A 23,289-nucleotide genomic window follows, 5' to 3' on the forward strand; every position below is an offset into this window, starting at 1 on the left:
GTGGATTCATCACACACAGGATTTTCTGAGCAAGTGCCCTGATCATCAGTCTACCGACGTGAACAGTTAGACGTATTCTTCTGCGAAAAAGGGTCAGGCGCGGACCGGTACTAAAATTGAATCTTGGGTTCACACGGGTGGCCTTCGGCTCAACATGCATGCTTCATGGACCTTTATGGCAAACCTGACAACGTTGCATGAAATACTCTCCAGCCGAATGGGAAGAACACAAGTTTCCCTTGTGACCTATTTTCGATTGAGCAGCAAAGTACGTGGACGTAAGGCTGAGTGACGAGCGTCCTCAGTTCTCACGTGGGGGTTCGGATTCAGATTCCGGTTTATTCACTGTACCTGAGCGCAAACGTGGCCACTTCTGTCGCTGCGCTCACTCAAAGAGTTTGCGGCAAGAAAGCTTAAGAAATCCCTTAGAAATAGTACTTCAGCAAGAGTGTCAGTTCGTGTAACTGATTGGAGGGACCAAGTCAAGGGACCGATAGCCTACCGCCCCCGCCCCCTCACTTTCTTCTCATCGGATTAAACTCACTTCATGTTGAAGAAATGCGATTTATATTTCCAGTTCGTATTTCATTACAAATTTAGTTAACTTATGCAGCATGGTAGGTATGCAGGGGCGGATACGGAGGGGAGATTGAAGGCACGTGTCCCTTCTTATCGGAAAGTAAGGATGCCCCTCTAGAGACCGCCTAAGGGCGCCGAAGGCACTCTTCTATGGTGGCCATGGGCGGCGGTACATTTTTTTGGTTGTGGGTATGGGGACGGCGTCAGTTATGAAGGACTTAGTTCATGCGGCCAAATTACATAATCTGCACCATTTGTGTCCACTTCCCCAATAACATACATAAAATGCGTCGCAGAAATAGCGATGGGATTGAGTTTATTGTCACCGTGGTGTAGAAAATGCATATGCTCTTAACGCGCTCTCGGATGGGGGTCAAATTGACCGCCCCCCCCCCCCCCCCCGAAGGTGTTTCCGGAATGGCTTCAGAACGGCGCGGCGTAGCGGCGCCAAATTTTGTATAGCAATAAGCAATTGAATAGCCGATCGTTTGGCATCAAAAATTTGGATCTACTCCGCAAGGTCGCTGACCAATGACAGGTCAAAGTCAGGCCATGGTTTCAGCGAAACCAGTTTCTGGGGAATCGTTCAATCTGATGTAACAATAGAGTGCTAGACAAAGCCATACATCTCTGAGATGCTTTATTAGGTAACAGAACAGTTAAATGAACAAATTGTATTGACCTAAGGTTAGTTACGAAGGTCAGACCAAGGCCAAAACAACCTGTTTTGTTAATCTAGGGTTTGTTGTATGGGTTAGTTTCTGGTGCTCATTTCGTATTTATTGATAACAGGAACCACATCATACAGCTTCCATGAACTTCTTAGAGATAGGTCATTGACCTGAAATGCTCCAGGTCAACATATTTGTTATTAAAAACATACTGCCTAGCATAATCTTTGTCGCTTATTCAAGTGCAAAACTCAGAGCCATCTTGTATACTTTAAGTCACCATGACCTTCAAAAGTTCAAAAAAGGTCGCCGGCCTCAAGGGAAATGTGGCTTTTTTCTTAGAAACGGTAATCTAGGTTCTGAGGGTACTTTGGAGACCAACCTGGAATTTGATCTTGCTTGACCTTATTTGACCCGAATGTCATGACATAGGAACTCGAAACTTTGAGCCAAATGAGTTCACGTACAGGTCAACATATCCTGTAACTTTGGTGTCTCTAACTTTCTTAGATCTTGAGATCTCAGGGGGGGTCAAATGAATCCCCTCGAACGAAGGGTATCCAGCCGGGCGCTTGTTAATAAAACCACCACATGCATGCTCGGTATTGAATTGGTGCTTCGCGCATAGCGTGCGCGTCAATTCCCGTTAAATGAATGTATTACATTTTGTTAGCCAGTTTAATTTAATGAGGGCTAATTCTTCACCAGCATAACAAAGTTGCCAATGTTCAGCACACAACGCAAGCTCGACTTACATACGTAAGATAATGCGCTATCAAATGATACTATCATCTGCCACTCATGGCGAAGAACTTCTACCTTGCAGTCTGAGAGTTTGATTTAGTCTCGAACTGTTGAATCCTCCATCATGGCGAAAGACTACAGCTAAAAACGCTAAAACCTATTGGTCGCAGGATCTAGCAAACTGTCATCTATGGGTTGTGAAAGAGGATCAATTGGCCTTTGGCTTGACAGTGTCAGCCTAGTTACAGGGCAGCCGACGGTCGTGCGGTCGCATGATACGGTGAAGGTCCCTGCGTGCTATTTGGATAAGGGACCCAGGCAAAATGGACCCCTTGAACGTGCATTACAATAATAGGATGGTCGGTTCGGAGTTCTAGCAATATATTATCTTTAACACGAAGTCAGATTAAAAGTTGGTTCCAGCAAAATTTTAGTTTTCTGTACAGTTGTCCATTTTATTTCTGAGCTTGTCCTTTAACGTGAATTAACGGTGCCGCCAAAGACAAAAAAAATTATGTTACCCGATTTGTTCTCATGAGACATGGCAACAGAGCAATTCAGGTCTCAGCCTTCAGTAAAACAATGTTAGGTTTGTGGCACGCAAGACATGAAACATGAAATGGCTCTTTCCAATGCGTAAAGTTATCCCCATTTGAGGGAATGATTTTGAGACTGCGGGTTCCATTGACCATACTGCACCTTCCATGGTAACACCGCTACGAGACGGGATCATGGACGATAGCTTTTGCGTGATGGCCGGCTTTTTCCTACGCTTTTATAATATTCCGGACAAAAACATTAGGGGCCCAAGCCAACCTTGGGGGACCAACTCGACACTGGGGGAGGGGGCAGGTCCCTCACGAAAGAATGCAATTCGACACTCGTGCACCAATGTACAGTCAGACTTGAGACCAAGGGGTTGTATTGCATTTCCTCCCCTGGAACTGTTCCTTCGCCAGATTGTTACTCACTGACTAGGACTGAAACCTTCGTAGAAAAGGAAAATGGAAGGGAGTGAAACGTAAAAGGCAAATAACACGTCGTTACCCGTTTCATGCTGGAAGATTGTGAGCCTGATCGCAGGATTCAAATATGCTTATTTCTCCAGTGATTTACCTTGATATATACTAGTTCATGTATGTTAACGTCACCAATCACATCAAGCAGCTAGTAACATAACATTTTACATCACCCAAAGTTGTTTAACGTGTAGTGCATATTCCGCGCTTATACCTTTTGGATTTATTTCGAGAAATCAACATAAGCTGCACATGGTCGCTTCATGACCCGTATGTCTTGCCGGATCGGGCATAGCCTTTGCACCTACGAATGTCTCATCAAGTGAATGAGAAGGAGAGTGCAGTAAAGCAGCATACTCATGAATTTTGGACTGACTTTTACGTCCGCAGAGCACTGACGCGTGGCGAGGCCTCGTCCGTTCCCGGCCGCCGGCGGAATGCTGCTCGCAGCCACGGTCTTAGTGCTGACCCTTGAGGCCAGTGGCGGACAAGACCGGCCCGACTACTCAGACATATGGGGGCCGTATTGTGAAAATAGGTCCAGCTTAAGGCACGGTAAGTTATGCGGTCCGGAGGACAAGCGTACCGTTGACTACGAGGTTATATGTTCTTTTGCAACGCTCACCTTTCGTTTTGGGCTCCCCGTGAAAGGTGCTCCTGCTGTATGACTGACAAGATCGTTTATTTGATGGTGCGGTGATGTCCGCAGTCGGCCTCGTCGGATGCGTCGCCAGTACAATGTTGTCTGTGGTGCCATCTCGTGAAGCTCTAACGGGTCACCCCTCGTCACCTGTTTGCCGAGACGCAGTCGAGCGGCACCTATATCCCTGACCCTGCATCTGCGGTACTCTGGGCATTGAGCACACGCACGCACCCTTCACTGCACCTGCTCATCCTCTACAGATGATCCAGTGATCGGCTTACTGGGCGGGCGTGGAACCGCTGATTGCGTGGTTACTGAAGGGCGTTTAGTTTGCACCAGTGATCGCGTGTTTACTTAGTATTCCCTACACCACTGTTGGCGTGTTAACTGTGCGAGAGACGCACCACTGATTGGCTGTGTGCTGCACGGGCAGTGCAGTGCTGTCTGGAGAGGCAGGACGAGTGCAGTGTGCCCATTCTCGGCACGCTCTGCTACTGTGACCAGTTCTGCGACCGCTCGCTCAGCGGCGACTGCTGTCCGGACTACTTCACCTTCTGTCTCGGAGAACCCAACCCGTACATCAGCAACGCCAGTGCGTAGATCGGTGTGGATCGGGCTCGGTGAGCTCACCGTTGATGATGAGCAGTCTCTCGAAATACTGCCAGTCCCAGCGGACTTGGCCCCTCAGGAGTGCAGTGCAGACTGTAGTGCAGGAGTGCAGTGCAGACTGTAGTGCAGGAGTGCAGTGCCGCCACCGAATACGGAGGAAGCTGACATGTGTTACACAGCCAGGCCCACAGCCTGACGCGTTCCTTTCATGTCAGTAGGATTCTGCCTTATTCAGGCATTGTTCTTCCAGTAGATCTGCGTTTGTCTCTGTCTCGTATAGGCTGTTCTACCAATCTATCCGAATGCAGCTTGTTTATATTGCCGAAAGCACTTCGACCCGGTCTTTTTCAGCCTGTCTGCACCAGGGCCAAGATATTAGTTATAACGAAACAGTAAAGGATAACTGCAACACATGGTGAGTACATGCATGACTTCCTTTTACTACACAAATTAGCTAAAAGGTTATTCTGCTTGCCTTCACATTGTAGAAAATCGGAGGTGGTGCCGTTTAGCATGACGGAGGAGTGTCGTGCAGATAATGTGTTTCAGTGCAACATAGCAACTTATTTACAAGCCTGCCCTTTGGCATTCTTCGTAGAGATCAAAACGTGCGGGACAGGTAAAACGAAGTGTTATGTACCCCATTAAAATAATCGCATGGTTTTAACTAGGCTAGGGAGAAAACATGCATACATATGGTATGTCGTCATGCCTTAATGACCTTCTGGAGCTGTGCTGTCCCCACATCTTAACTTATGAAAAAGCCACTATGATGAATGGCCAAGGTGACCAATGTAAGAAAGAGGGTTTTGTTTGACTTTGGGGCCTTTTTCAAGTGTTTGACATGTTTCAATCATCGACGCATCTTCGTTTTTATCATGTGATTTGTAGCCCATTGACTCGAATCAAACACTAAGCCATGCATAAGGAACAATTCATAGTAAATGCGTAACATGCTTTGACATATGATTGTTGTTTTTTCAACTGAAAAATCACCGACAGTATTGAGATTGCCTCTAAAGTCGCACATGTTCCCTGCCTGAGGTCAACGCTGGTCGGTTGCGTTGACTTTTAGCCAGCCCAGCGCTGGATCGGTCCCGCAGCGCCGGTTCGTTGCGCGGCTTCCTGGCACGAGCTCCGCTGGCTGTACCGCTTCGGGCGCGCGTCGCTATGCTGGCGGCGCGAGGCAGCGCGGCGCTCGAGACGAGGCGCGCGAGCAGGGAGTCGCGCACGTCGCGCGGGCTGGAAGTCGCGCACGTCGCGCGTGCCCGGAGCCGTGCGCCGGTAACGCGCCGGGTCGGACGCCCTCAGCACGTGCACGGGTGCGGCCAGCAGTCCGGAGCTGCGCTGCGAGACGCACGTCTGCCTGGTGGAGCCGGAGCTGATCGAGCGCACCAACGAGGCACAGCTCGGCTGGTCGGCCGCCAACTACAGCCACTTCTGGGGCAGGACACTGGCAGACGGAGCGCGCCTGCTGCTGGGCACTGATCACCCGGGGGTGCTGGTCAGTGGACACGAGTCTGGCGGTCGCAGGCAGAGCTGGCCCCGTCTCCCAGGTCTGTGGGTACTGGTATAGCGCCAGCCCGTCCAGCGGGCATGCCTGCAGACCTGCTGAGCTGTCTTACGGCCGAAGCACGTTCACAGCCCTACGCAGCGTGTGGCTGATGTACTCCCAAGGCGTCGAGCCGCTGATGATCGTCTAAAACGGATCGTTTGACCTTCATCGTGACTCCAGGATATGTTTGCCGTCATTGGCAATAATACTGATGCCGCACTACTCTGCTCTGAGCCAAGACGAGACGTAGTTCTCTGCTGTGAGACCGTGACGCGGTGCGGCGTCAGTAACGAACATCTGTCCGGCACAAGCCCCTGGAAAGGTCTGCCCAGCCACGCATCAGATAGGTGGGAAATGGGTTTGGAAAGCACCTGCCATCGTCAGCCGAATCAAAAAGCTGACATCGATTTTGCTCTAAAGCTGACAGACTGACCTATTCCATCGACTCTTCCCACATATCTGCTCTCACCACACTCGAGTGCGGCCGGCATGCTTCGCCTACCGCAGACTCACTCGCGTCCGGCTGCACAGGTGAACCGGACGTACCCAATAGTGAAGGTCTTCAACCGGGCCTCGCTGCCGGCGGAGTTTGATGCGCGGCAGAGGCCGGCCTGGGCGGGCCTGATCGGCCCGGTGGTGGACCAGGGCTGGTGCGGCGCCTCCTGGGCTGTGGTGACCGCCTCGGCGGCCGCCGACCGCATCTCGATCCAGGCCGGCCTGGGTCGAATTGACCTCAGCGCCCAGAACATCATCGACTGCGCACCGGAGACCGGCCGCGGCTGCCGCGGCGGCGCCCTCGATGTCGCCTGGAACTACCTCAGGGAGAAACGGTGGGTGTCAGCCCGAGCCTCCTGCATGGGAGCCGGTCGGTGTCGGGCCGAGCCTCCTGCATGGGAGCTGGTCAGTGTTGGGCCGAGCCTCCTGCATGGGAGCCGGCCCGTGTCGGCTCAAGTGGGGCCTCTGTAGCGTTGTAACAGGGAACACTGGTGTTTGTTGGCAACGTCTTTTTGGAGGGATGTTTTGCAAAAAAAGTATCGAAATGATATTTTGGGGCTAAGCTTGTGAGACCAACGTAGGTTGCCCATGAGCTCAACGGTGCTTTATTGAGCCACGTAACGGTATTGCAACATCCTGAATGTTTGCGACGATCATCAGATTTGATCATGGAAGGATTTTAGTCTTTCTGAGAAGACCCGTCGCAATCAGAGGACCCCTAGGTTCTCACTTCGTCGCTATTCATGGTTGCAACGTTTTGCAACATCTTGGAATGAATTTGAAAATTATCGTCTCTAGAATTTTTGTTCTCTTGCGAAGCCCATGATGACGTTCGTTTTGTTTCTTGATGAACCCTGACACTAAATGATGGCAGTATCCAACTGCTCACCCAACCTGCAGACCTTAAAAAATACCTTCGCTCAGCAACGCGCTGGACGCCGTGCTCTTTCTAAAACTTTATACGACTATAAAGCCGGCCAATTTCTTGTGAGACACTATATACGGCTACGAAGCTGGCCAATTTCTTGTGAGACGCTGTATACGGCTATGAAGCTGGCCAATATCTTGTGAGCCACTATCTACGACTATAAAGCTGGCCAATTTCTTGTGAGACACTATATACGATTATGAAGCAGGCCAATTTCTTGTGAGACTCATAGAAGTTCACCGCGCAGGTTGGGAGCCGACGTTGAACAAGGACGTAACGTTGGGAGAAGTCCACGGAGTGCTTCTTCTCCCACTTCCATTGTCTGACACGAGTTGGGTTACGGTGCACCTTGCGGACTATCTGTAGAGGAGGACTGCAGTAACAGCACAATAACAGTGCCGTAACTTGGTTCCGATTGACTTGCGTTGTTTGTACTATCTCTAGAGGTTAAGCAGTGCCGGATGACTCGAGAACGCAATATGGATCATCCGCTCTCCGTAACAGAGACATGTCAAGTTTGCTCGGTGTTTTGCGTCCTGACATGTTCTCGTCATTTACTTAACCAAAAAAATGGTACGAAGATTCCGTTTAGCATTGAAGTAGACCATAGCAAAGACATGAAAGTTAACTTTTCTATGTTTATATGTTTTATTACGCGCAGTCCGGCGTCCTAAAACATGCATGCTTTAAATGTGTACGGAATCAGTTCAGCTAGAGGCCGGTGCTGCTGTGCCAGATTTCGTCCATCATTTTAACAGAAACTGCCTCGTTGAACAACCTATCAGGTGCCATGCATGCAAGTGCTTATAAATAAAACTGCATTAATTTAAATCAACTACATGTAATCTCTGCTGCAAGATCGCCACACCATGTACATATCCTTATGTTACTAAAAGAACAAGTGAGTGTATCCGCATGTCTTCTGCCTCAGGCCTTCTCTCCAGGCCTCTTCTGTTCCTCGGTAGGGCGCGGGCTCCTCATGCATGCCCTTTTGATAGTAAACAACGTTAATTCCTGCGTGGGATTTCGGTGTCACAAACGCTATGTCCCCTTCAAACAGGTGTTGTGTTTTCTATGTATCTCGATTGGATTTATACGTAAGGTGGAATGCAATTTTTACTTGTGGAGGTAGTTGTGCTTCTTAGCCATATCATTTTCTGTCTAAGTAAATTGATGTGCTTAGTTCAGTTACTTACTTAGCCAGTAACTAAACTTGCACAGAAACTGTCAGCTTGATCAGAATTGTCAGGAAGGGCCAAGCTGCCAGCAGCAAGCAGTCTATGCATACATAATTCAGCATCCGTGACCGGTTCTCTATAGACTGTTTGGAACGAACAGAACGAAATGGTTCCCCCAGCAGCTCTAACCATCCACCTGGCCTGTCCCGGCTACAGGCCGCGTTCGGGCGACCTGTACGCCGCGCCGCGCTGACGGCGTGTCCGTGCGGCTGCCGCAGGGTGAGCTCCAGCGCGTGCTACCCATACCGGTCGGGCGCGGATGGCGCGCCGGGCCTCTGCCTGGCGCCGGCCGGCGGCGGCCGGCTGTGCCAGGACGGCAGCCGCGTCAGCGACCAGCAGCTGCACGGCACCCAGCCCACGTACCGCATCGCCAGCGACGAGGCCGACATCCGACACGAAATCTTCACCAACGGGCCGGTCCAGGGTGGGTTCGGCTGCCGGCCGGCGCTGTTCGGCCCCGTGCGCGGCTCCGACCGGCCCAGGCTGCCGGGAGACGTGACTGGCTCGGCGGCACCGGGAGGACGAACTGTTCCAATTCCCTGCGCCGGATTGACCGGCCATTGTGCTGTCGGTCGTCGTCACCGTCCGTGGCCCTCGGTCACTGTGGCCAGGAGCAGGTGCCGCGCCAGTTGGGCAGCCCCCCCCCCCCCCCCCCCCCCCCCGGCTGGGAAGACGCCGATTGGACAGTGTCGTGCTTCGGGCTTGGTTCCATACAAAGGACGTGGATCCAGATGATTGTAGGTACCTTCCATGAGCAGGCAGGTCCGATGATATTCGAAGTCCGTCAATAATGTGGCTAAATGACTCGTTCGCTCTTATCGTGCATGTTCCCGTATAGTTTTGTCAACTATCATCGCGTTTGTCATGGTGCTGTTTCCCAGTCACCTGCCGCCGCAAGCTATAGAAGTGTACACATTCTTAAGGTTGAGTGATCTTTTCACCATGAAACAAAAATACCCGGATCTGCCTTTTCTGGACTCACTCTCCTGGCTAACTCGACAGGACACCGTCTGGCTACCCTTCACTCTGAGTATGTTGGCGTCCCAGCCCGCAGGCCCCGCTTGTTTGACGTCCACGGCCGGTCGCTAAGCTCGCGGTGCCATGTTTGGCAGCCATCCTTCGCGTGCAGCCGGACCTGTTCCTGTACAAGTCGGGTGTGTACAGCACCAGCCCGGAGCCGACCGATGAGGCGGCTTACCACTCGGTCCGCATTCTCGGATGGGGCGAGCAGCGCGGCCCAGCCGGCGACACGGTTCCATTCTGGGTGAGACTCATCTCCGCGTCTTCGTTTAAGCGGATCGTCCTCTGGCGGATCCAGTAATGACGGAAGCTTTGTGGGTACAACGATGAGAACAGCTCACCGCTACAGTGAGCGGCGTTGCTCAACAGGACTGCTGTGCACTCGAACACCGCGAGTAATAGCCCCTCCCCCGTCCCCCGTCGCCGCTCTCCGGTTTTGGATACAGAAGCGAGCTGGCCGGCGCGGCGGCAGCGGGGTGAGCGTCGGCCGGCGCCTGACTCGGCCAGGCCAGCCGGCATTCCAAGCTCGGGTGACGTCGGGCCAGTGCCGGACTGACCGGCCTGCCGTCCGGATCCCGTGTCCTGGCTTCCGGCGGCGGCCGGCGGCGGTGGCGCGACCTCAGCAGACTCGGGCGTCAGTCCCCGGCGCCGCGTCCTGTTGACCCGCCGTCGGCCGGAGCGTCACACCTCGGGCGACCCGACCCAGCCAGGCGGGGGATGTCCCGACTGCGCCTCAGCCGCGCTGCTGGCCGGCAGGCAGTGTGATCGGTTCCTCCCGCCTCAGGAGACAGTTCTGACATCACAGAGCGCCGCATCTCAGTGCTGACTGGTCTTGGGACGCCTATGTCGGGCCCTCTGTGTCTTCTAGTGCTTGGTCGCGGCCAGAGAGTAGGTGAGCTGCCGACGCCACATTGTTTTTTACTGGTGGGCTGCGCCGCATTTTAAGCTGCATTCTGGATGACTTGTCGAACTTACGGTCAGACCTCTCTTACTGTAGGGCCGTGCGCTCACAGTCAACTGACATCTTCCCTGATTCCCTCGACGCCTTCGAGTGAGGAAGGGAGCAGGGCTGCCGTGGCGTGTCTCCCACGTCTGGACCGACCTGTTCTCAGCTGGTGGCCAACTCGTGGGGCAGCAGCTGGGGCGAGCAGGGCCTGTTCCGCATCCGACGCGGCACTAACGAAGCCGACATCGAGACGTTCGTGGTCGCCGCCTGGGCGCAGACGGACCCGCCCTTGCAGCAGAAAGGGGGCGCGGCTGCCGCCGGCAGCTCCCGCTCAGCGCAGGAACTGTGACCGCGCCCGCTGACCTATGCTGCAGCTGCCGATGCTGCCGCTGGTGCGCCACGCCACGCCACGCCACGCCACGCCGTGGCCCAGCTGCGCGGGCGGGTACGGCTTGATGTGAAACCGCAAACCAGCGACCAGTCACGATGCGTCACGCGTCACGTCAGGCGTCATGTGAGAATGCGCGTGTGAGGATACGAAAGGCAAACGAAAACTCAAAATGTGATGTGCTGAAATGTAAAATTAACGCGTGCTGACAGGCTCCGAACTTGGACACGTGCTTCGGGAGCGAGGGGTCGTGCTCCACCGTTGCGTTGGTGGGCGCGACAGCACCGAAATTGGGTTGCGGTCAAAAGCAAGTGATGCTTTTGCGCCCTGACTACATCCTGCTCGTTGCCATGGTGAGGACGGGAGCGTGTCGGCTGTGTAGATGTCGAACGCAACGGACTGCGGACCAGATAACATACGTTCGCAAATTGGAGGATGGCTGGGGCGACTACCCTTTACTTTTTAGCGCGATGCAGAGACATGCAGTAAGACATGAATTAAAAAGGACCGCTCGCGCCCCAGCTCGGCGGCAACACCGGTGTCTCCGGTCAGCACGAAGCCGGGCTCAGTTCTGTCGGCTCATGTCCTGCCACGTGATGAGTCACACGGGACCGGTGGCATTCGAAATCGGACACGGCGGGCCGACGGGTCGCGTTGCCTGTGTGACTGCCTGCAATACGTGGTGTTATGCTGGCCGCGCCATCCCACGTGGGCGCTTTGAGACCCTGACTGGATGTGCGCTGCGGTTCTGAACGGGTTTAATGTTGTGACGCAGGCCAGGAGATTTCACTGCCAACGCTTTCTGTCAAGCGTTCTCTGCGCCTGAGCGGCCGTTACACGCACACGCGGCTCCTCATGCAACTGTGATAGGCATGAACGCGTTGAATCACACGAACTGCGTACCACTGAGCCATGTGCCGCACTCCGGCACGCCCCCGACGGTCGGCGTGATCGGGTTACATTCGGGGCGGACCTGACAGCGCGGGACACCCCGGCGCCCCTCGACAGCCGCCCCGCGCCAGCACGGCGCTCGCGCCGGGCCGCGGCGGTTCCTGGACTGCCGCTGTATGGAACCGGACCTGCGTCGTCACCGAGGAGTGCGGCGTGCACCGGTGCGTGCCGAGAGCAGGGCGGAGTGGGCGCGGCTGACCTGCCAGAGTGAGCGACATCGTATTTGACTGCGTGCTTTGATGTTCTGGCACTTTGTATATGAAACATGGTGTGCTAGGTCATATTAAGGGACTGAACGCAATACACGATTACGTAAAACTGAAGGAAATTGTCTTGTCTGCGTCGTAAGAGCAGATCAATGCTGGGGAGCGACGAATCTGACCAGCTGATCATCAGGCAAAACACCCGCCCGCCGTCTCCCACCAGCACACCCTAGCGCGCTTATCAACCACCTGGTCGATCGAAATATCGGTGATTTGCATGCAGGAAGCCACACGCGAGACAACTTCTTTTAGAACGTTGCAGTACTCTCGTCGCGTCACGCGCCGGCTGGCCTCTGTGATGTGACACTCGGTGATACAAGCGGGTCATATTAAAATATATAGGTGCCGGCGGCTGATATAGATGTCTGTGCGGCCCAACAGCCCTAGGCGAGTGCTTTCAAACGCGTGCAGCCCCATAATTTGTCCTTGAGTACACTTTTGTCTTAGGCTCAGACGTACTTTTGTCTCCATGCTCCATGTAGTCACCTGCATACAGTATTACACTGTCTGGGGTTATATCACCCAAACAGGTAACTCTTGTCGAGGAAGATGTTATGGCGTCAGCCGTTAAGCCCTCAGCCATTGTCATCAACTGTGCATGATCCCGCTCTCCGCGTGTAATTACACACACACACACACACACACACACACACACACACACACACACACACACACACACACACAACACACACACACACACACACACACACACACACACGCACACACACACATATATATATATATATATATATATATATATATATATATATATGTGTGTGTGTGTGGTGTGTGTACTTTTTATAAAAATTACCGCATTTTCGTCCCGACATGTGCCAACCAGCTACTCGTATCAAGCAAAGCGGTGTTACGTGATCAGAACAAGGCACCTAGACACTACCGGCCCAGTCTCCGTATCCTGGCTTGGTTTGATAGCCCTGAGCTAATGTTTTCAAACACGCACGGCTCAGAACTCCGCCGCGCGCAACTTTGCTGAGGGGACTGTTCCACATCTGCGTGGGGTTTAGAACTCAGATAGCCATTTAGAGGATCCTTTCCTGCAGTTGAAGAGTCATACCCCTTAGAGGTTCTCAGATTCTCATATGTTTCCGAGTCACTCAGACGCTAACTTGCGCAGACTATTTCGCGCGCGTCTATTTTGAAATCACGCAGAGACTATAGCAACATAGCGACGTCAGACGAATTCCGATTTCCCAATTCCCATACTATGCCCAAGGTCAAGAAAACACTTCTTTTGACTTACTCATGTCCGGAGAACACCAATACAAATCACGACATCAACGGACAGCAGTTGGCTTCCAACCAGCTTAGCGCGTTAAATGCAGGTTTCAATCACGAACCGCGTTTTGCCATGCGTAATGCAGGCAATCGAGCAGTCCTATCAGTTGTGCCGGGCATTAGACTGGGAGCCGAATAACTTAAGAATGGTACCGTAACGGAGTATGTAAATGCGATTAATGATATAAAAACACGAACAAATACACAAGAATGGGCTCCAAAACAAGCGCACACAGTGGTACTCGGGCTCATCAAACATGGACTAGTTAATAAACCACATCTCGGTAAATTGAAATACAAGTGGGTCAGCCTGTTCACTGCAGTGGTAATTCTAGCAGGGCAGTCTGGTAGTTACTCTGACGTTATAAAAACGTTTCATAACATAATCAAGCGATAACGTATTGAGAAGTGCATTTACTTGGCAATGAAATTGTATTGTCCAGCGTAGCATTTCGCCTTAAAAAGCATACCAGTATGCTCTCTGCTGTCCGTGGACGCGGAGATTCGTGCTGATGTACGCCAAACACGAATAAATGGATGATCATATTTTTCTTGACCTTGAACACTACATGGCCATTGATGAGGCGGTATTTGCGTTATTCGCGTGTGTTTCGTGTCTTCAAAGTCATGTATGTCTGGGTGGCTTTCAAACATGTTGCACGAAATCGTCTGCACGAGTTTGCGTGTGTCAAGCTAAGAAACAGCAGTGTTTGAACGCCTAAGGGTATGGCTGTGAATTGCATCGAATGATCTCTAAAAGAGCTGTCTCAGTTCAAAAGCCTATACATTTGTGGACTTTGTTATGCCGCTGGTTGTGCTGTGCTGGTCGTGCTGGTCTGGGGGCACCTGCTTGTTTGATGTAAGCTCCTGGCATCACTGAAAGCGTGCTTGAGCCCAGCGCGTGCAAACGAAACTATGACAGCGTTAGAGAGAGAGAGAGAGAGAGAGAGAGAGAGAGAGAGAGAGAGAGAGAGAGAGAGAGAGAGAGAGAGAGAGAGAGAGAGAGAGAGAGAGAGAGAGAGAGAGAGAGAGAGAGAGAGAGGAGAGAGAGGAGAGAGAGAGAGAGAGAGATAGAGAGAGAGAGAGAGAGAGAGAGAGATATATATATATATATATATATATATATATATATATATATATATCTCTCTCTCTCTCTCTCTCTCTCTCTCTCTCTCTCTCTCTCTCTCTAACGCTGTCATAGTTTCGTTATATATATATATATATATATATATATATATATATATATATATATATATATATAATTGATAGCATGCAGGACTGCCGAGCGACATCCGAACACTGGAACTGCACCGGAACGGGCAACCATTCGGAGGTTTGAACCGGACACAGCAAGAAGCCGCGGCCGCCGACGCCTATTTGATATGAGTCCATCACGGCAAACCATGGAATGCTGACGTCCTCTCGGCGCCTGCTGCCGATGTTAGCGAGCAGAGGATAGGATATTGCACGAGGAAAGCACTGACTCAGGCCTATCGAACGACACCGAAACAATGAGATCAGCAGGCGGCTCCCTTTTGTCTGAAAGAAGCCTCTGGTGGTGTACTAATGAATGCTGGCTGCCGGCCTGTCCTTGTCGAGACTAAAAATGACGGCGCTTTAAAAATGGCTTTACTTGCCTAGGGAGGGCGGAACCGTGCGTGCCTGCTGGGAATGGCTGAGAGCTGTCGACTGGCACTGTGACGGCGTGCTCTGGTGGCGGAACCTATTTGTTTGACGACTCTCTTTACTTCCTATTGATGGATGTTCATTTGCCTATTTATTTCGTAATTTCTTACTTGTTCGTCAAGACCTTGGCAGTCTATTACTTTATGTGCTAGGCAAGCGATCGCGTGTGGAGTCAAACCTAGAGCGGTATTTTTTTACGATAATCACTCGCTGAAGGTATGATCTTGCTCATCTGACACCCTCCCGGGTGGGTCGGATGAGAACTTTTGGCACGAGCGGGGGAGGGTCAATTTGACAACCATGGGATCTGAAATAATAAGGGGGTTAAAGGCATTAAACTCATAGGGTCGATTGGTCTGCACGTGAGCCCCCTTTAGTCAAGATTTGAGGTCCATAGGTCATGACATTCTGGTCAAATGAGGTTAAACTCAAAAGCGGCGTCCAAAGTGCTCGGCCTGGACTTTCTCACGCAACCGTCTTGAGCCTGATTGCTTGTTCTAAGTGAGCGGTCACTGGTGTTCATTTAAGGTCAGTGACCTTGTTCAACCTTAATGTTGTGGGGCAACCCTACGGCATTTCTCATCGATAAGGCTATTACTGCCGCCTTATCTGTGCATAATTTTCCTCGCACATGCACTTAACAGCTTAGGTATTCTGTTCGAATTTGAATGTTTGTGGTCCCTGTTACATAACAAAATGATATGAGTACCAGAGTCTACTCTTAAAACCAAGCTCTTCAATTAAAATGCAGACTGGTTTTAAGCTTGGCGTGACCTTCATACCTGACCACAGATTAATGTAATTTGTCGAAATCCTTAATTAAATTACTGTACTGCCTAAGAAACGATCTCGGAGATGTATGGCTTTATCTAATACTCCGGTGGTGCATCAGATTGAACGGTTTCCTTGAAATTGCCTTCTCTGACCCCCACGCTCTTACTTTGTCCTTCCATAGGTCAGCAGCCTTTACAATGTACATCTATTTTGTTTTCTCTCTATTTCGTGCACCAAACATCGTATCTTATTTTTCTCCTCTATTTCATGCACCAAACGATCCACTATAAAGTTCCCCACAGTTATGCAAACGTTGGCGCGACTGCGCTCTGCTGGCTGAAAATAACATTTTTTTTTAACCTTCGGGGGTCAAATTTAATCCCCCACCAAACGAATGGCCACCGCTTGCGGAGGGTTATCGGCTCGCGCTGCAATATCCCGCTCGCCCGGAGGCGCCCTTTTCTTTGATATGAGCCCCCGACAGCGTATTAGTCAATGTGTTGGGCCGCTCGGCACTGAGAGACGAAACTACGGCAGCGTTTTAAAAATATTGATGATACTTGCGCGCGGAGAATGGGACAGTGCGCGTGTCAAAACCCTTGCTCAGGGTCACGACACGACACAAAAAGTCAGAATCTCCCAGCGCAGCCTGCTTGCTTGATAGGATGCCTCACAGCCTACTGGTGAACGGCGCGAGCTCTTATGTGCTTGCCTCAAGCGTGTTGGATCAGCGCGCTTGGCATGCAACACTCGTACGAACCGACTACATGAGATATGTGACGTGTAGTGGGCGCAAAACGACCGCTGCAGTCCACGCGTCTGGAAAATCAAAGATTTTCATCACAATCTATTGATAAATGCGGAAGGCCGGCAAACGCGTGTCGCTACAAAAATAAGACGGTGCTTAAAAGGTTTATAATTACGCGGAAGATGGGATAGCGCGCGTGTGATATCACTGGCTCAGGGCTATCAGCTGGCATCGCAATATCGTGCTCGTGCTCGTGCTCGGCCGGCGGCCACTTAGGGCAGACGCCGGAGCATGGAGACTATATCATTTCAGCGTTTTAAAAAATTATGTAATCCTACGCGTGGAGACAAGAGTGTGTACATTTGAAAGCACTCACTTAGGGCTAGTCAAACGGAACCGAAGAGATCTTGCTTGCCCGGTGGCACGTATTTTAAAGAATTACTCCTACCGGCGAAATGCCAAATGCGTGTGGACAGTCGGCGCCTGACGAGACGAAACCGCGGCAGCGTTTTAGAGGCGAATTCTAGTCATGCCCGAGGGTGGGACCGTCACTCATTGGGTTGCACCGGCTGACAGCTATTAACTGGAACCCTCACGTCGCGCTCGGTCTGCGGCAGCTGTTTGTGTTATATGACATCCTTGCAGCAAACAGCAATGTGGGCGTACGCCCGGCGCACGGAGACGAAATTACGGCATTGATTGCCCCAGTGACATTTTTGGCCTCATTCCCAGTTCAGGAATTGTTGCGACTTTTGAAAAACCATTTTAAACAAGCTCGACGTGCGCAGTCCCGCACAGTTGATAACGCGGCTTTGGAGCTAACACACAGCAGTTGTCCCGGCCGGCTGTTCCTACTTGTTCCAGATGAACCCCTCCCTGCTTGGTATTAAATGCATTCGGTTCGCTCTGTGCGCATTCTACGAATTACGGCAGGTTTTTGGAGCTGTTTCTAAATGCGCAAGGAGTGGTCTGTCTGCGTTTAATAGCACTGGCTCTGATTTCATGTACGGGGCCCAGTGCTCGGACCCGTACGCCGGCATTCAACTGTGTTAGATATACCGCTTCACGGCCTGGTACTGAAAGAAGGAAAGCCGTTCTGTGCGTGAAATGCAGATTAGATAGAAAAACAGCATTGATAATTGGGCTCGGCGAAAGGAAAAGTGCGAACCAGAGCATGGTTTCAGCACTGTCGCACCACATCCAAACACTGGAGTTTAAACTGAACATGGCGAGGAGCCCGGGCCGCCAACGTCTACGTGATATAATCCCGTCACGGCAAATTAGGACCACTGACTCCCTCTCGGGGCAAGCTGCGCAAATGATGTCACTGTTATAGATATAGCTAAAAGTTTGCGCGGAGAAAAAGACCGACCGTGTTTGATAGCACTGGCTCCGGGCTATCCTACGACTGTCAGTTACTGGGCGTGGAAGCTGGGATCTATCATGGTATGACAACAGAGCCAGCTCAACTCGCCTCACCTCACGCTCCCCTATTCAAAGGCGGAAGGCACTCCTCTCCGCACAGGTTTAATGAACGGCAAAGTTTGAAAATATTTCTAATTGAACCTGCCTCATGGAAACGTACGTCTTTGAGAGCGCTGCACCAGGACCTTTGCACAACATCCAAACAGGGGTCCCGCAGCTGCTGGCGTGCTTTCTTCGACATCAAGACCCTGACCACTTTTACTTATAAGAGGCAAGCACGATGCGTGATGCACAAAGCACGGCAGCGTCTTAAAACAGATCTAGCCGTGCGCGGGGAGTGGGGACCGTGTGCATTTAATAACACTGACCAGGGGGTATCGCACAACACTCACACGCCGAGCCCGGGCGCTGACGCTCACTCTCTTTTCACGTCAACCGATGTGGCGCATTACTTGAAGGCGGAATGACGCTCTGGGCGGGAGGGCATTGTACCATAGCGTTTTAAAACACATATCAGCGAGCTCGGCGATTGGTATCATGCGCATTGACTTCGGGCTTTTGCAACGCATTCAAGCATTGGGCCTGGCTACCGCGAAGAAGTTTGAATGACTACTCCGCAGTGCATTGTTGTATGCGACCGGCCACTCAAAGCCTGGTGCACCAGCTACGGCGAGAATATCGCGACCAGGCGCCGGATTGGCCAGGAAATCCCATCAGTATTGTTGAATTCATCTAAAAATGAGACCTAAGTCGTCCATGGAACGCGACAGGTACCGTTATATCTTTCTAGCAATTCAGCTTCTTAGCTTTGCTAAGTCAGTATGGCAAAGCGAAACGGTACGCATTTGTAAGCGATATTTATGTAAAATTTGTATTCAGTTACGCACATAGGCAACATGCCGTCACAATTCCTGAAGGCAGATCCGCAAGTGCCGCAGCTCGTGCGCTGCTGCTGACTACGCTAGAAACCATTGCATTCACTGGCACTAAACGGGTTTACTAAACCACATGATTGACGCAATAAGTCACCCTTCATAAGACCGCCATATTTTGCCGCCGACATTTGAGGCTTTCTAGTGGCTTTTCCAGTGAATCAGGCTCATGCAAGGCACACAAACATAGCTGGGGACACGGCATCCCCAGATGCAGACCTTTAGGCACCATTGGCCCATCGACGGCCGAGAGGCAGAGGTATGGGCCCGTCCGGCAAATCGGGTGGACAAGGGCCCCGCGGGGCCTTATTGGGACCATTGACAGACGGCAAACCACACGACCGATGACACTCTTTACTCCAGCACGCTCTATAGCGAAAATTTGGTTCGCGGTCATGTCGCACAACCGATCTACGACAGTATTCCTGGAGGCTCGTGGGTCACTTTTAGGGAGCTGTTCTTAAGCTGAACGATGACAAATCAAGGTGTCTCTGGACACCCAATGGGTGTAAAGAATGATAGCCTTCAAGTGCACATGTCAATCCTGACAGGCTTATGACTGTTCAAAACCAAACAGGGTCAATAACTCTTTCAATGTTAGTCGACAATCTAATATCACCTAGGTGGACCTCAAGTCGACCCCGGACTATGCTAGCACTGCGCGATAACATTATTGCGTACCGCAACACCGACACACGACACGACGTGGAGTACGCGAGCTTCCACGAGCAGTTCTGTTCCCCATCGGCCGGCCGCCTCCGGCCGGGACTCGGACGACTCGCCGGGCCCCGCCGCTCTCTCCAGCCGTCGTGCTCAGGCCTCGTCGCCGCTGCTTTGGTCGTCGATGGCGATGAAGGACGGCATCTCGGCCATGGCCGGTCGCGGCCCGGCGTCGCCCGAGTCGGGCGCGGCCGACGACGGCCCGGCCGGCCGCGCCACGTCCCGGTCCAGGTAGTAGCGGCCGCGGCCGCGGGGCGGCGCCACGGCAGAGGCGGCGGCGCCGACCGAGCGACGACGGCGGCGGCGGCGCGTCCGGTGCGCCAGCGGACAGGCAGCGCCGCGTGGACACGGCCGGCCCTCCCCGAACTCGGGGCAAATATACAGGTGCTTCTCGGAACACTGCAACGGAGCGGCAATGGCGTCACAGCGAGCGGAGTCCGCCAGGTCGCCCGGCGCGACCGCACGCTCACGGCGTCCGGTCACGACAAACCGCAGGGCGGCACCCACGGAAGTCTCACAACGGCGCCACCACGGCGGCTTCGCGGCTGTCTTCGGCAAACACAGCTACAAACCAAGCTAACACAAAAGCACGCATGACAGCAGTCTTCCAAAAGATGAATATGAACCAAATAGGAACGACAGTGTCCGGCCACGTGGAGCAAGTCATACGGCACGACATCCACAACACGCGCCACCGGGAACACCCATGTCTGGCGGACCGGACCGGATCGGATCAGATCAGACCGGACCGGACCGGACCGGACCGGACCAGACCAGACCAGACCAGACCAGACCAGACCAGACCGCACCACCTCGCCGCGCTGTCGATGCTACACACCTGCTGTCCACGGGCGCAGTAGCCGGCCAGGAAGGGGGCGCAGAGCGGCGCGTCCGGGTCGACGTACACGTGCTGGTAGGGGCACGGGTCGCGGCGGCACTCGTCCGCCAGGAAGTGCAGGCACATGGGCAGCTTCTCGGGCCGCGGACTGTGGTTGTAGGCGCAGCGCGGCACGCGACAGCCGCCCTGCAGGTGGCGCGTGCAGACGGGCCGCAGCGCCGGGTCGTGCACGTGCGGGCACTGCTGGCGCTCGTGGCGGATGCAGCGGCCGACGCGGCAGTAGAAGCGGCACGGCTGCCGGCTCAGGCGGCGCCAGTCACGCAGCACGGCCAGACTGCGCGACTTGGCGCGACTGCGCGACACGGCGAGGCGTCAGCGAACGGAACGGGACCGAACACATGGCCATGGACGGCGTGTGAACACAGACTAGCAATGGATAGGGGGAGGGCGTCTGAACTCGGTGTGTGCTATGGATGAATAGGTGATCAGCGTGGTACTTGAACGATATGACGCACGAAACACAAACACAGCCGCCTGAAAGCAGGCGAGCGAAATTCTTCCTACATTTACTCAATTTCCTTAAGTGTTCACCGACGTTTATAACATAGACGCCCAAGTTTCTCCATGCCAATCCAGCATGGAAATTTGAAATCCAGCACAACTTTGCGTTTGAATAGAATGAGAACAGGCGCGGTGCGAATCTGGTCATACTAACCCGGACGACCTATTGACCGACAGAACGAAGGTCCGGTATCGGTTGTCAGGAAGTCTGACCTGAGGGACCGTTGTTGGGTTCGGGAGCCTGGCCTGAGGGCCCGGTGTTGGGTTTCAGGAGTCTGACCTGAGGGTCCGATGTCGGGAGTCTGACATGAGGGTCCGGTGTCCTGACCTGAGGGTCTGGTATTGGGTGTCCGGAGCCTGACCTGAGGGCCCGGCATTGGGTGTCGGGAGCCTGACCTGAGGGTCTGGTGTCGGGTGTCGGGAGTCTGACCTGAGGGTCCGGTGTTTGATGTCTGGAGCCTGAGCTGAGGGTCCGGTATTGGGTGTCGGGAGTCTGACCTGAGGGTCCGGTGTCTGATGTCAGGAGCCTGACCTGAGGGTCTGGAGTTGGGTGTCGGGAGCCTGAGCTAAGGGCCTGGTGTCGGGTGTCGGGTGTCGGGAGTCTGACATGAGGACCCGGTGTTGGGTGTCGGGAGCCTGACCTGAGGGTCTGGTGTCGGGTTCGGGAGCCTGAGCTGAGGGTCCGGTGTCGGGTGTCGGGAGTCTGACATGAGGGCCCGGTTGTTGGGTGTCGGGAGCCTGACTTGAGAGTCTGGTGTCGGGCGTCGGGAGTCTGATATGAGGGCCCGGTGTTGGGTATCGGGAGCCTGCCCTGAGGACCTGGAGTCGAGTGTCGGGAGTCTGACCTGAGCAGGGCGCGCTGAGCCCGGTGCTGGGCGTCGGCCCGCAGTGTGCCGTCGTCAGCGCGCCGGAAGGTGAGGCCGCCGATGTCGAGCCGCGGCGGCGCCGGCGGGCCGTGGCTGAGACGGCGCAGGCGCCGGCCGCCCGCCTCCACACGATATCGGGCGCCCCGCACGCTGATGCAGCCGGGCGCCGCCGCTGACGACCGGCCCCATCCGTCACCACAGACGGCCGCAGGCAGGTGGCGGCACACATCCACACCCGGCGACGCCACTCAAACCTCAGACTCAACACAACCTATTTCTGCCGTTATTTTACGATCTTTATATATATATATATATATATATATATATATCAGTTCATTTAGTCAAAAACATACGGATGTGAATGTTCTGAATGATAAAGTTTCATACGTTTCCAGGGACAGCACCCCACGGTCCGGGGGAGCGATGCTGGACTCGTAATACAGCGGCGTTGAGTGCGGGTGCCGGAGCGGACACAGAGATTGGACCCGCTGATATGAGAATTTTGGCGAACTGGCCGTAGAGGGTAAAATCCTTACACAGAGCCGGCTTGTTTGCCATTTGCAGAGGAAGCATAATCTACATTGTAAACATGAACTTCTGAAACTTGGTCTTGACGATACACCGTATTAGACATGAACTGCGACTGGGAATGCCAACATACGCGAGCAGCACCCGGGGCGATGACTCATGGCTAGCTCAGAGCAGGCAAGAGCCGCGCGCGTCACCACAATGGCCAGCCACTTACCTCTGCTCGGCTCGGGGGCGGGGCGGCTGGGCCGGGGGACGGCTCTCTGCAGCTTCCGGACCGTCGACTTGTACAGCAGCCCGCCGATGTTGACGAACCGGACCGATCCCAGCATGAGCGACCCACCGCTCCTGACAAACCGAGCTCAGCGTCAATCGGTTGGCAGCAGCCATCGCGAGTACCACCCGGGCGCCCACCATTCGGTCAAAGGTTATCACCTCCGACGTGAACTTAACGGTGCGCATCCAATTGTGTCTTGGAAGCCCATCCCATTCCAAAATGTACCCACAACAAATCATTTTGCACTTCCAAAAACCATTTCTGATTCAACCAGGGAACCTTTCAGAGAACTTGTGACTGCAACGCGGTGGCTGGGCAAATCTGTCACCGTCGAATAATCCCTCAATTCACCGCCGAGAAATATTTTATAAATCGAATACGCCATATGTGACATTTTTCCACTCAATGTTAGCAAAACGCAAGCAATCTAAACTAGCTCTACCCAGACGCCGTGCGCCACATCAGCTGGGCATCGAGACACTGCCTCTGAATGCCGAGCGGTAAACTCACGCGAGGCGCGGGCTGGACGCGCTGGCGCTGCGCCTCCGCCACGTCCTGTGCTGGGAGGCGACGGGCCGGGGGGCGTTCG

The 23,289-nt window shown here is 53.2% G+C and overlaps 1 protein-coding gene and 1 long non-coding RNA gene across 2 annotated transcripts; one reads left to right on the top strand and one right to left on the bottom strand.

The window, feature by feature from the left end:
• Nucleotides 1-3,712: 3,712 nt before the first annotated feature.
• Nucleotides 3,713-10,796, top strand: LOC119098097 (tubulointerstitial nephritis antigen-like). The gene is made up of 8 exons (XM_037221024.1): nucleotides 3,713-3,746; nucleotides 4,090-4,248; nucleotides 4,617-4,680; nucleotides 5,577-5,769; nucleotides 6,352-6,650; nucleotides 8,700-8,905; nucleotides 9,594-9,745; nucleotides 10,614-10,796. The coding sequence occupies exons 1-8, from the start codon at nucleotides 3,713-3,715 to the stop codon at nucleotides 10,794-10,796; spliced, it is 1,290 nt and encodes a 429-aa protein (XP_037076919.1).
• An 11,209-nt stretch (nucleotides 10,797-22,005) lies between these two features.
• LOC119099262 (uncharacterized) lies at nucleotides 22,006-23,289 on the bottom strand. The gene is made up of 3 exons (XR_005094332.1): nucleotides 23,211-23,289; nucleotides 22,641-22,771; nucleotides 22,006-22,067 (listed from the first exon to the last, which is right to left on the bottom strand). It is a non-coding gene; the product is annotated as an uncharacterized LOC119099262 (long non-coding RNA).

Source organism: Pollicipes pollicipes, unplaced genomic scaffold, assembly GCF_011947565.3.
Source record: "Pollicipes pollicipes isolate AB1234 unplaced genomic scaffold, Ppol_2.1 Scaffold_4740;HRSCAF=5597_pilon_pilon_pilon, whole genome shotgun sequence".
Lineage (NCBI taxonomy): Eukaryota > Metazoa > Arthropoda > Thecostraca > Pollicipedomorpha > Pollicipedidae > Pollicipes > Pollicipes pollicipes.